General features: G+C 42.3%; 1 protein-coding gene across 2 annotated transcripts in view; it reads right to left on the bottom strand.

The window, feature by feature from the left end:
- Scel (sciellin) overlaps window positions 1-13,222 on the bottom strand; it is a 99,790-nt gene that overhangs the window by 45,370 nt on the left and 41,198 nt on the right. For both annotated transcript variants that reach the window (XM_021662852.2, XM_060391568.1), the window contains exons 9-11: window positions 7,413-7,493; window positions 5,244-5,306; window positions 3,567-3,626 (exon numbers count right to left, since the gene is read on the bottom strand). In XM_021662852.2, coding sequence (XP_021518527.1) covers window positions 3,567-3,626; window positions 5,244-5,306; window positions 7,413-7,493 — 204 coding nt within the window. The remainder of the gene's footprint in view (window positions 1-3,566; window positions 3,627-5,243; window positions 5,307-7,412; window positions 7,494-13,222) is intronic.

The raw sequence follows: 13,222 nt of genomic DNA, 5'->3' as shown, positions 1-13,222 counted from the left end.
ACCAGCTGAGGTCTCCCCATGTCTGGACCTCTGGCAGCGTGTGCGGTTTTGTGTCTGTCTTATGGAACTCTGCTGGACCATGTATCATAAGAACAGCGACTGTGCTTTGTCGCATGTCCCTTCCCAGAGACACTACTTAAAAATTCAGAACTGTACTTTACAATGCATCCAGTCAGTCTCTAACACATTATCTCTGGGTAGATGTTTAATACTCATTTTTAACTGACTCCTCAAACACAGCTGCCCTGGCTAATTATAGACTCTATTTTCAGATAGTGTACCTGCGCAGACAGCAACTACTCAAAAGACAATGGCTTGCTTCTTCAACCCAACTGCAAGTTCATTCTAGGTCAACTAAGTTTGCAAGTCTGTTTCTACATTTGAGAACTGCAAAGCCCCTTTCTGCCAGTCTTTTGGGGAGTGACCTACTTAAGCTAAGCATGCGTTCTACCCAGATTCTCTTTCCTTCTTCCATCTACTCCCTTCCCCCTGTTTCTTGCCTTCCTCTTTTAGTGTTTCCATCCACACGCCTTGGTTCTCTCTTCCTGCTGCTATAGGGTCACACATGTGACTTTCGTAGCATTCTACTTTCTTCCTGAGTCATCTCTGGTGTTGACCAGCAGACCAGTAAACACCTACAAGCTTTTGAGCCACATGGGGACATCTACACCCCCATCTAAAGGACACCATGATTCATTGGCGACCTGAGTGAATTGCTTCAGCTCATGTGGCTACAGTTTCCCCACAGGTAAAATAATAGTAATGATCATGTTCATCTTTAAAAAGAGTCAATAAGTTAATACACAGTTCTGAGCATATGGCCTAGAAAGTCATAGATGCTCACCTAATCTGAGCCGTTAAAATAAATAGTACCTTGTCAATATTGTTCATGTAATACAGGCTTGCTATATTTACCTTTTCAATTGAGTTGTACACAGCAAGACACTGTGTCAGCTTAAGAGAGGTGTAGTGGATGTCTGTTCTGTGTGCTGAAGATGCCAGATAAACCACTATTGCCAGAAGAATTGTCCAGAACAGTCCTCTCAGGGACCTTCAACATGTTTGATTCAACACCGATAAACAGATGTTTCATTGAAAGCAATATTATACATTGAATGATAAAACCGAAACTTGAGAATAAATACTGAAATGTTTGAAAACCAGTTACTGGCCCTGACTGAAAAGGAAAAGGAGTGATGTGTTGCCCTAAAGGGGGGAAAAAGGCTGCCTGGTGCCAAGACATGGTATTTTGTGACCGTTTCTTGCTTGAAATGCTACCTGATAGGCCGAGGCTGGCTGAAAATTCGCTTCTATCCCAAGGGAAAGAGCAACTGTAAGAACCCTGTACATTTTAGCCCCAGACCTTTGTGACTGACGCGAACCACAATGATGAGATTTTCTTTTTTTCAGGATTCAAGGTCTCTAGTGTTTATCACAAGAAAATTAGCATAATACGCAAGAAAGATGCTCTTTGGTAAAGTAAGCACCATGGAGACAGCACTCTGAATGAAGAACCCGAGCTTTCAAAATGATTATAAATTGATAAAACGCTTTAGATATTAAGTTTCACTATTGTCTTTGCAACAAATTAAATGCCCTCAATCAGATAGCAGTAGCTTTCCATTCCACAAAGAGCAGTTGGGATAACGGAGCTCTTTCTGTTCCCTCTGGACAGTGCAGAGTTCATTTCTCTGGTCCGTGTGAAAGCACCTACTCTCTCTCTCTCTCTCTCTCTCTCTCTCTCTCTCTCTCTCTCTGATAAATGTATGTCCATCCGGTGAGATTTGTGCCTGCGGCTGGGGACCAGGGACAGGAAAGCCAAGCAAGTGCTGCTCTCCCTGTGTGTGTGACTCATGCCACAATGCCATCACGCTTCAACAACACGCACTTATCTTTCCTTCATGGCTGGGCAAACATGTGATCCTAGATACTTAGGCAAAAAGATCACAAGTTCAAGACCTGACTGGGTTACAGAGTTCAAGGCAACACTGGGAAACTTAAAGAGATGCTGGTTTGGTATAAAATGTTTTTTGGAAAAAAAAAAAAGGCCAAGGAAATCTCGGTGAGAGATCACTTTCTCATCACGTATAAGGCTTAGGTTTAAGCCCCAGTACTAAAGAGCGTAGTAAATTAATAATATCAGAAACACAGGAGCTCAAATGAGAGAAAAATGAAACTTGAACATGGAACATGCAGATACTTTCTCATCTCTATCTAAAACAAAGCTCCTATCAATGGCATAGAAAACCAAGAATCATTTTCCCCTCTGGTTAGGTAATGGTGTTCAGAGAGGGTCACTCTGGAGGCTCCCTTTCTTGCTCAGCCTCCCAAGTGTTGGGATTGGAGTTACATGACGGCACAGCCAACCTTTTTGATTTTTTTGTTTTGTTTTTTAGTGAAATATATCCTAGTAAATTCTTATCGTTGCTTGATTACATTAAATGAGGAAAAACTTCTCAGGTTTGGGATTAAAACAATGAAATATTTGTATCCAGGGTTTTGACATTTTACTCCTTTGGACCAAGCTGCCTGTTAACGCATAAATGATCTGTGGTGGCTGAGATGAAATATGTTCCCTGAAGAGGATGAGGAAAGGGATGATGAGGATAGATTGAGGAGAAGATGCTTCTATAGGTAGCACAGGTTAAAAGCAGAGCTAATGTGGTTAGGACTGTGGAGTAGGAGTTGCTGGGTCTATCACTGATGGAGTGACATTCCCCTGGATCGCACAAGGAGGATTCATGGGGAAGGTGATTGGTGACCTGCATATTGAAAACTGGTAAGGTTCGGATAGATGGGCATGGTGGCACCGAGACTGGTAAAGATCACGTGGGGAAGGAATGGCAAAGACAAAAGTGTCTGGAAATTGTGGGAATAAAGTGGTCCACGCTGGTGTCAACTATGAGATAAATATGGGCCATGGGGAGTCCTGGCAGGTATTTACAGAAAAACATATCTGGCATTCAGAGTCAGCAATGGGACAGAAAGAAGAGGGGCTAGAGGAGTGGAAGTAAGTATAAACACACATGCTAACCTCTTACCCTGGGTTCAGTGAGGGCCTGAACAGGCCTGAGACCCTATACCTACAAGTGACACTGTAGACATTTGGGCTGTCCATACCTATACTACAAAGAGGGGGAAAAGGGTGGAAGAACTGAGGATGGTTTTGGAAAGTCAAGCCTACAGGGATGGAAGAACAGAAGCAGAAAATAGCATATCTGTGAAGACAGGTGAACATGGTCCAAGGATATTTGAAGTGGAGGTGCTAAGGACAAAAATCAGGACACATCTAGGCTAGCAACACAAACATAGGACTGGGGTATGGCTGAGACCTGACATCACGAGGATGAGTAGACTAGTGGAGGATGGACATGGGCATCCATAAGTGTCAGTACCACCCCTACTCATGGGGACCTAAAGAGAGACACTGAGAGGTTTTTCTTCTTAATCATGTGCGATCAGTAGCACTGGGGACTGGCTCCTATGAAATCACAGAGGCACTGGCTAGCTTTTAGATCACAAAGAAGAGGAGGGAAAACCCAAGCTTGGGAGTTCCAGGACCTCACCCCTTGTCAGTTTTCTGAAGTGAAGCAGCCACTCTGATGATGTCATCAAGATCTTCAGTCCTTCAACAAACAGAAAGAGAAGCAGGTCAGTGGGCCCAGAGCTAGACAGCCACAGCTAACTTTCTAGACTTTCCGGTGAAGGACAGGATAGTCCATACTCAGAAATGATGAGTTTAATAGAATCACGAGTTGACCCTGGTGTGCCCACTCATGGTGCACACAGACACTAGCATCCTTCTTTGCCACTGAGTTATCTTCAGCGGACTGGAGCATCGAACTCTCAGGGAAGATGCACTGACGTCACATGATGTCATGTGCAGTAGTGTGGGAGGCAGTGAGCTTCACAGAAACCTGTCAGTACAGAGAGGTCAACTTCCCCCCAAGTGAAGGTGTGGTCTGAGAGTCAAAGGGACAAGACAAAAGAAATTTGACTTTGGGAAATAGCTCAGTCTTTTTTTTTTCACTGCAAATTGGCTTATTATACTTATGAAACTACAAAACTATAAAATAGAAATGCTAGATTTTTTTTTTTCAGTTTCTGGGTTGGAGAGATGGCTCAGTCATTAAAGGCTAGACCGACAACCAAAAGAAAAAAGAGATTATTACATAATGTCATAATCTCCTCCTTTTTCCTCCCTCTAAGCCATCCCATATACATTCAGAGACCATTTTTATTTATTTACATACATACAAATTTCTCAGTCTGTATAACGTCACTTGCACGTATTCTTTTAGGGCTGACTATTTGGTGTTGGATACTCAACTGGCAGGCTCTTCTTGAGGTACTCCCATTTCTCCCACTCACTATTCCTTATGTAGCCCCGACTATCCTAGAACTCGCGGTGGTTACCAGAATGGCCTCAAACGTGCATTAACCCTCTTGTTCCCGCCTCCCAGGGGCTAGGATTACAGGCAGGTGCCATCATGCCTACCTCTAAAAAAAAAAAAACAGTATTTCCAAACGCCATTATTTTTACTTAATACCAAAGAAGAATAAATATAAAGAAAACATACATGTCTAGAGTGAAATAAAATTTTAAGATAGGTGGATGCTCAAAACAGTTGGGGATCAGGACTGTGGTGGCGGGAAAGCAGATGCTCGGGAAATGAATCCGCACAATGTGTGAACCTGTGCTGACGCTGCAGGAGAGGCCGAACACAGGGTCCACAGCCAGAACCAATGGAAAGCTTCTGTGCTACAAGAGCAACCAAGCAAGAACGCTTCCCCTTGTTCATTTATGCTCACAGAGCGACAGTGTCCCGTATCTTGAAGCAATTACAGCGAGTACAGAGATAAGCAGGCCTCCTTCCTTCGAGCGGTTTCATCTCGTCCTCATGTTCAGACGATTTTGGATTTGCAATGTAAATCTCGTAGCAAACTTAAAGAACAGGATCCTACAAAAGCATGTCTTACCTAGCCAGGCAGGGTGCCACACTTTAATACCAGCCCTCTGGAGGCAGAGGCAGATGGACCTATTTAAAATTGAGGCTGGCCTTGCGTACAGTTCTAGGCCAGCGAGGGCTACACGGTGAAACCCTGTCTCAAAAACAAATAAAGAGTTTACTCACTATAACTAAAGTTGGCAAGAAAACTGATTTTATCTAATTTGTTAAAGTACATCAACAAACACGCTTCACCACTGACACAATTACATGCATGTAGACAGAGCTTTGTACCTTAAATTCCTCTCGGCATGCCGACTAGCTTCTCCACCGGCAACTGCTGTGGCATGTATCTGCCTAGAATTTTAAAAGTAATGCCTGTTAGGTAGGAAACTCTTCCATGTTAAATTTACATTTATGAGAAGACAATTGTGTCCAGAAATATAAATATTATACCACTTCACAAAAAAAATTGCCCTAGTTCTTGTATTGGTTGAGATTCAACTATTTCCCTTATTGAACATTTAAAAAGTATAAGGTACTGATTTTACAGTATCAACTTCTTTTCATATGTTTTAAACCACAGGGGACATTTACTTGTGTCTGATATAAACATTGTTCATTTTATTTCCATTCATTGAATCTTTTTGTCCTTACCACTGTCAGATATTGATACAACATTTGAAATATTGAGAATTTTTTTGTTTGTTTTTTGAAACTGGGTTTCTCTGTGTAGCCTTGGCTATCCTAAACTCACTTTGTAGACTAGACTGGCCTTGAACTCACAGAGCTCTGCCTGCCTCTGCCTCCCATGTGCTGGGATTAAAAAGTGTGCCACCATGCCAGGCTAAGAATTTTTTGGTTGTTCACCAAAATAAATAAATAAATAATTTTTTTTTTCCTTAAAGATTTGTCCCATGTGAATACCGCGAAGAAATGTATTTGCTCAGGAACAGCCAGAAATAAGACTACAATTTCAAATACTTCTACACGTTGAGGACCACATTACACTGACAGCAGTAAATTGCACAATGCTATGTTGTCAGAATTTATAAGACTTCTCTCTTTTCCTCAGACTGTGCTTGACCTACTTATACATTCTTGCTTATTCTCAGGAAGCTATATTCAACTATTTTTTGTTCTCCTGAGGACATGTGTTAATTACATAGACAACACTTGCCTTTCATATTCTTTCATTAAAATCGCCATGCTGTGATTAAAGTAATCGGGGTTTTTAAAGCATGCAAGTTGTCCCAATTTTATTTTTTGGATCATTAGTGGAAGAAAGAAATGAAAATAGTAAAAATGGATTTGACCAATTCCTATGGAATTTAGCTTTTTCTTACTATAAACATGAGCCTCCCTCTAGTGTTAATGATTTTAGATTAGAATTTAGGTCCAACGACAACTTATTTCAATTTCTTTTTTAAAAAAATCTATTCTAATTATGACTTAATTGCTTAATACTATAGGACTAAGAGGACCAATCAGGTATGACGAGAAACTTGAGCCATTGCTCTTGTGAGATAATTATCATCATTGCAGAAATGAAAAGTTATAAAGCTAACCCATATCATTAATTAGTTCAGTGAAAAACTATTCCCCTGGCTCATTAAAGCTATATCCTAAGGACAAAATTTCAGATATCTGGAGGGATCTTATAGGTTAGCCAAGCTCTGGAGTTTTACCCCCCTAAGGATGAACACATATACAGCCCTGTTCCTCATTCAAGCTTTCTAGAAGGTTATCCTCTTACAAAAAAAAAAAAAAAGCTTCTATAGTTGTGACTTATGAATAATAGTCCTATAATTTTCTCTTGCATGGTGTCAAAAATCCTCCTCAAGAGGCAAAATAAAAAGAGGTAAAAGCAGCATTCCTGCAGACCTCAGTCTCCACTGAGACACTCAACAATACTAAAGAACACCTCACAATACTAAAGAAAAGATGAGATACCCATCTGGAAAAAATGGTTCAAGATTGTCACACTCTGTGACAGGCACAATGATGGCCAAGTCTCTGAATTGGCTTCTAAGTATTAATTACAGAGTGACAGAAGTTCAAAGTAGAAAAAGCTAGTGTGGCTTTCCAGACTTGGAGATAAGTTATTTGGAATTCTTAAAAAAAAAATCATGATAGTTTTAAAATAAATAAAAAAATCTTTAGTTTAAAAAAAAATCAAGTAACAGCCTAAAGTGTTAATATATAAGAAACCTTCAGACAACACTTCCAGTTCTACTGGTCCATGGCCATTTTAAAGATATTGTTCCAAAAGGCAAGTAATAGCTATCACCATGCTAATGAGAAAATAATTACACATGTGTATTGAAAGAGCTAGAAGTTCTGTGAGTCTTGCGTTAGTGACTGGACAGAAAAAGCCGAGCCATGATTTCACAAGGTCATTCATTTTTTACTCTCATTTTCCTTCAACATCCTGGCAAGATATCCTGAAGGGCAGGTTCTTACCTGTTATTCTGCCTCGGTTGCTTAGGAGACGCGATGGGAGAGCAGGGTTTTGGAGGTATCGGAGGGTGAACAGATGGATCTCTTTGAAACAAAAACAGCAGAAAACACTATGAGAACACTATGCATTTTAGTATGTATAACCAACCGTATCTACCATGTGCATGAAAACATCTTTTAAACTCATGACCCCATGTCTGAGGAACCTGAACGGTCAGCATTCACCGAGCACAGACTATAAACAGGCAACTATTTTAAGTACGGATACTTGAAAGGTCCATTCATCTGGGCCTTGGGAACCCTTACCTTCTGTAACTAGAGTTGGAACTTTAACATGCCCTTTAATTAGCTCTGTACTTGGCTAGGTAGTGGGTCGTGGCATTTTGACTTCACATGAGCAAACTGAATGGTTCTCTAGTCTTAACTACGAGCTTCTTTAGGGATTGTGTCAACTGACAGGCTGCTACAGAAACAGCAAGTTGTTTTGTTTTGTTTTGTTTTAATACTAAGGGTTTCTCTGTGTAGCCTTGGCTGTACTGGACTCACTTTGTAGACCAAACTCACAGCGATATGCCTGCCTCTGCCTCCCGGAGTGCTGGGACTACAGGAGAGCACCACCATGCCCAACTGAAAGAAGTTTTCTTATGTTATAGGTCTCAAAGAAGAGTTGATTTGGAGATTTTAACAATTCGTGACTTAAATATTTTCAGCAGATGACACCTCAGTGTTGGCAAAATATAAACTAAACCATTAGCCAACTTCCAATGAGACACCAAAGTAGGTCCAAAGAGTCTGCATCATCAGGTGGCAAGAGAACTGGAAATGGGCAAGGACCTTTGACTGTGGACGAAGTCAGCTCTTACCAAAGACGCTCAGCCCCACCCCCAATCCCTGGCACTGCCTCTTGAGTGCTTCTCAGTTTTCCTGATGCTAAACTCTGTACCTAGAGAAAGGTGCTTCACAGTTTCATCCCCTAGTCCTCCACAGGCATGCTGAGTAGATTCACGCTCAAGTATAAGGCTACCTGCATCAGCAGCTCTGTGGCAATGGGTTAACCTAACCTTAATCTGCTTCTTCATCTGTAGTAAGCTCTCTAACAAAATTGTCGGGCATTTTTAGGACTAAATGGGATCATAGTTTTATTCAAGAAGCATAGCATTCATAGTGCAATGAACTCGAGGAAGTAAATAATGGTTTTATTTTAAAAAGCTTTAAATGTACAAATAAGAGCTATTGTACCAAAATAAAAGAGAGAAAGAGAGAGAGCAGGGGGGAGGAGAGAGGGAAGGAGGGAGAAAAGAAGGAAGGAAAGAAAGAAGAAAGAAAGGAAGGAAGGAAGGAAGGAAGGAAGAAAGAAAGAAAGAAAGAAAGAAAGAAAGAAAAAGAAAAAGAAAAAGAAAGAAAGGAAGAAAGAAAGATCAAAGTAAAGACAGAGTAATCAGTGTAGGGACTCTTATCTTCTTAGCATGGCCTTGGGAAGCCTCTGTGCAGGCAAAATCAGAGCTGAGACTTACAGGAAGTGATAAATACCCTAAGGACAGCAGGAACATCAGCTTAGAGATGGCATTTGACACTAGAAACTTTCTGAGATAACCAAAGAACTTACTGTAAAGAGAGACAAACTGGTAAGCAAGGATTCTTGCCTCACATATTTAAGAGTCAAAACTATGAGAAGTTACAGCAAAGGAGCCCAAGGAAGAGTGGTGGAGAGAAAAGAAGACAAAAGTGAGGAGATGGGATCCTGGAAACCAGCTGAGCAAAGCCCCGCCCAGTCTGGGCCAAGGAAGATGAGGACTGTGAAGTTAGCGTGACTCTGGTACACTGGTCAGGTCACTGATAACCGGGAGAGAAGCAGTTCAGACAGACCACTGTCTGTCTCACTGGGGGTGAGGTTGCAAATACTGTAGGAGTAGATTTGGAAGACAATGTAAAAGAAGGAAGAATTGAAATAAATGACTTACAGTCAGGCCCAAGGTACAAGGGCATGTGACGTGTGTGTGTGTGTGTGTGTGTGTGTGTGTGTGTGTGTGTGTGTGTGCCTGTGAGCATGTGTGCATGTGTGTGCGTGTGTCTGTGTATGTCTCTTTGTGAATGTGTGCATGTGTGTCTGTGGTGTGTGTGTGTGTGAGCGTGTGTATGTTTGGTCTTTGATAGAGCACAGCCTCACTTACTGTATCAAAAGAAACAGAGAAGACCAGAACATCCAGGGTATAACAGTTGATTTGGGGCAGAGAAAGTTGTCTGTTGTCTATTTCCATTATCTAAAAAGCGAAAATGAAAGCCTTTGACCCAAAGTGAGGAAAGCAAGCAGGATTTGGAAAGAGAGAAAAAACATTTGAAGTCTTTCCCTGAGGGAGCAGGAAAGTAAGTAGATGGGGAAAGAGAGGACTATGGTAGGAGATCACTACACATCAGGGGCTTTCCTAAGCTCTTCTTCCTTATTAACTCAATCAATCCTTACTATGATCCCAGAGCTAAATATTTTTTTCCTCTTTTACAGATTAAAAGGCTGAGCCAGAAACAGTAAAAAACAAACATCTCATAATTATCCAAATTATGCAAACGGAAGAGTAGAGAACCTGAGGCAGGAGGTTTGGCTCCATACCCCTCATGCTCTGCTGCCTCTTAAGGGAGCCTGGGCACCTGCCACGGTACAGTATGTTACTATTCGTGAAGCTAAAAGATAGCTCTTGAACATAGTTCTTTCCTGCCATATACAGCTATTTGGAACAGACCAAGCAGAGGCTTAAAGGTAAATAAGTCCCTAGTTCACCCAAGAGTGCAGCAGAATGTTATGACAAAGGACAGGGGTGGGTGTGAAAGCTGACAACAGAAACTAGACCCTAAGGAGTCTACGACAGAAGAAAAACGGGATCTGGGGAATGTGACACTATGGGAAAGATGGCAGAACCTATGAGCTGGCATTTAGGGTGAGGCTGAGGGATTATCAGACTCAAGGTTGGAGGGAGAGAGCTAAAGAGATACAACACAGCAGTAAAAATAAAGCTTAGAAAATGACATTTTGTGGGCACTGTGGTCATTTACTAGGAAGGGCCCAGCCTGTGGGCAATTAAGACAGGGCAAAGATCTTTGGAAAGGAGGCCAAGAATATAAAATCCCAGATGCGCTGTCCTCAACATAGATATAAAAAATCATCAAATACTGTAACAGGGTTTGTAGGTGCTTATGAAGACAGCGTGATGTCAAAGTCCTCAAAGACTGAAGTCAAGTGATTCAGAGACCTTTTAGAGGAAGCTGGTGAAGAACAAAAACCCATGACAACATGGCTTCCAAGGAGAGGTGGAGTTTAAAGGAGGGGGCACTTAAAATCAAAAGGAAGCAGGACCAAACAAGATGGTGGCCTTTCCTCAATTTCTGTGCTATGTAGGCGCAGGGGAAAGCTCTTATGAAAGAGGACTGGAGATATAGCTCACTGAAAGGATGAGTGATAGCTGAGCAAGGCTGAGGAACAGGAGAGTTTGATGATGATGATGATGATTGCTAGCTGGAGTGGAAGGATTTGATTCTGGATGATATCAGTTAGTGAGAGATCTAAGAATCTATGACTATGGTCCAAGTGGTTAGAAATGACCTAACTAGACTTCTTATGGGGTCAATGGACACATGCCTAGAGGAAATGATAGATTTCATACTGAAGCTCTTGGGGTACACAGGGCACCTGGCTTTTGGTTCTATACCAGTAGGCAGGGGCTGCAAGAACAATTTGCAGGGAAATACTCTCACCCATCACGATTTAGTGTCTGACTCCACAGCTGAGATTATTTCATTTATATTGACGCCATCATCTCTTCTCAGAAAATATCCATGTGTTGGGTACATACATCAACTGATAACTGATATCTGTGTGGATTTGCTGATCAAATGCTTTCCTCCCAGAAGTAGATGGAAGAGAGGGAAGGATTGATCCCAGGTAATACTAAGACTGCACAGGACACTGGCTATGCAGACAGGCAGAAGAGCAATAACCACATACAAAGGACTGCTATAAAATATATATATAATATATATTAATATATTATGTATGATAATATATATTATTCTAGCTTTCTTATAACAATGAAACATGAGATGTTTTCTATCTTAAAATGGCTAAGGCTTCAAAGAGGTGGTTTTTGTTTTGTTTTGTTTTGTTTTTTGAGTGAGTTTAGGAGGTAGATGTTGGCAGGAAAGACTAGATCTGAGACGGCTGGGGGAGCAGTGGGAGAAGAAAGGTGGATGTGAGGTTGCGAGAGCCAAGAGCAGTGGAACACACTTCGTTCTCTGGGTGGGTTTACATCCTGCTGGGTCAGCTGCAGGGCGGTGCCCCAGGGGCTGCGCGTCACCTAAAGGAGCTTCCATGTATATCTCTGCACTGGCAGCCACAGATGACAGAACCCAAGCCTGGGGTGAGGGGAGGGTGAGGAAAGTCTTTCACATTGTGCCAGCAACACGATGTGGATCCAGGCAGGGGGATTAAAAATGAAAGCTGGGCAGGAAGCAGCGGCCCCAAGTGTTGTGAAGAGAAGGAAACAAAGGACGTTTATTGAAGTGATCTTAATTGAATTCCGGTTTGAGATGTGATGTTTGAGCTCAGATACCCCCCCACACACACACACACACACACACTCACTCTCCTCTGCCTTTCCGGCACCTTGCAGCTTTCACGGGATCTACTCCACGACATTAGTAGATGGGATTGCTTCAAGGAATAAGCATGCAGTTTTCAAGAGAAACACATGAAAACTATAGCATAAAGACCAGAGAGGGGTAGAAAAGGATGTTCGTGTTCCCAAGCCCCTGCAAAGATCCCTTCTGGTCCCAGGATTGTTTTGGGCAACTGCGTTTGTACTTCGCTCTGAGGCTGGAGCTCCGGGCGAAAGCCCATTCTCCCACTGAGGCACAAGCCCGGGTTCCATCGGGACGACCCGCCCACGTTTTCAGTTGTGAGCTTCACCCTCACGTCCGTTGTGCTTCTTTCTCGTTTCACACAAACTGGGATTTCCATTCCAACAACAGCAAAGGCGCTTGCGCGGCCTGAGGCTTGAGCTCTTGGCTGCTGTTTGCCGCCCTGACTGCTGCCAGCTGCTGTTGCCCTGCCGTGATGGACTCCTACTCCTCTGAAACTATACGCTCAAATAACCCCCGGCTTCTCTAAGCTGCCTGGGTGGCTTATCACAGCAAGAGGAAGGTCACTGATACAGTCACACTATCCTCTCTGGAATCGTAAGGGTGGCTGAGGGCTGGGTCCCCAAAACCACAACTCCAAACGTTGAAATCCTCAAACATCAAAATCTCTAATGTCTACATTCCTTACAGTCCAAAATCTGAAATACAATTCTAAAAATAATAATTAAAAAAAATTCTTTAGGGATGAGTGTGTATCAAGCTTTGGCGGGCTCTCACATACATAGTTGTATAAGTTCCATAAGCATAACATGTGGGTGCATTGTTTTCCACTGGGGGTTAGAGGGTTGTTTAGTTTTCCTTATACCCACAATGCTGGTAAATATCTCAGCCAGAGTTTCCGTATGGTCCTCTCGATGTCAACGCTATGCTTCTTTTCTCGTTGCCGTACTTTAAATGCAAATTCATTCTTCAAAGGCTGCTAAGTCAGTCCTGGTGGTTCAAGCCCTCGGGAGGCAAACTCAGGAGGATTTGGAATTCAAAGCCAGAGAAGCAGCCACGATCAGAGAGATCAACAAGAACTTGTTCCACGGCTACCCGTGTTTTAGGGTCAGGATAGGTGCCAGCGTGTGAGAGTAGAAAAAGTACAGCCTACCCTTGCCGAGAGCTTACGAGGCACAAGCCCAGGT

Source organism: Meriones unguiculatus, chromosome 9, assembly GCF_030254825.1.
Source record: "Meriones unguiculatus strain TT.TT164.6M chromosome 9, Bangor_MerUng_6.1, whole genome shotgun sequence".
Taxonomy (NCBI): Eukaryota; Metazoa; Chordata; class Mammalia; order Rodentia; family Muridae; genus Meriones; species Meriones unguiculatus.
The sequence above is the reverse complement of the archived record's forward strand: the minus strand, read 5'-3'. Positions and strand labels throughout refer to the sequence as shown.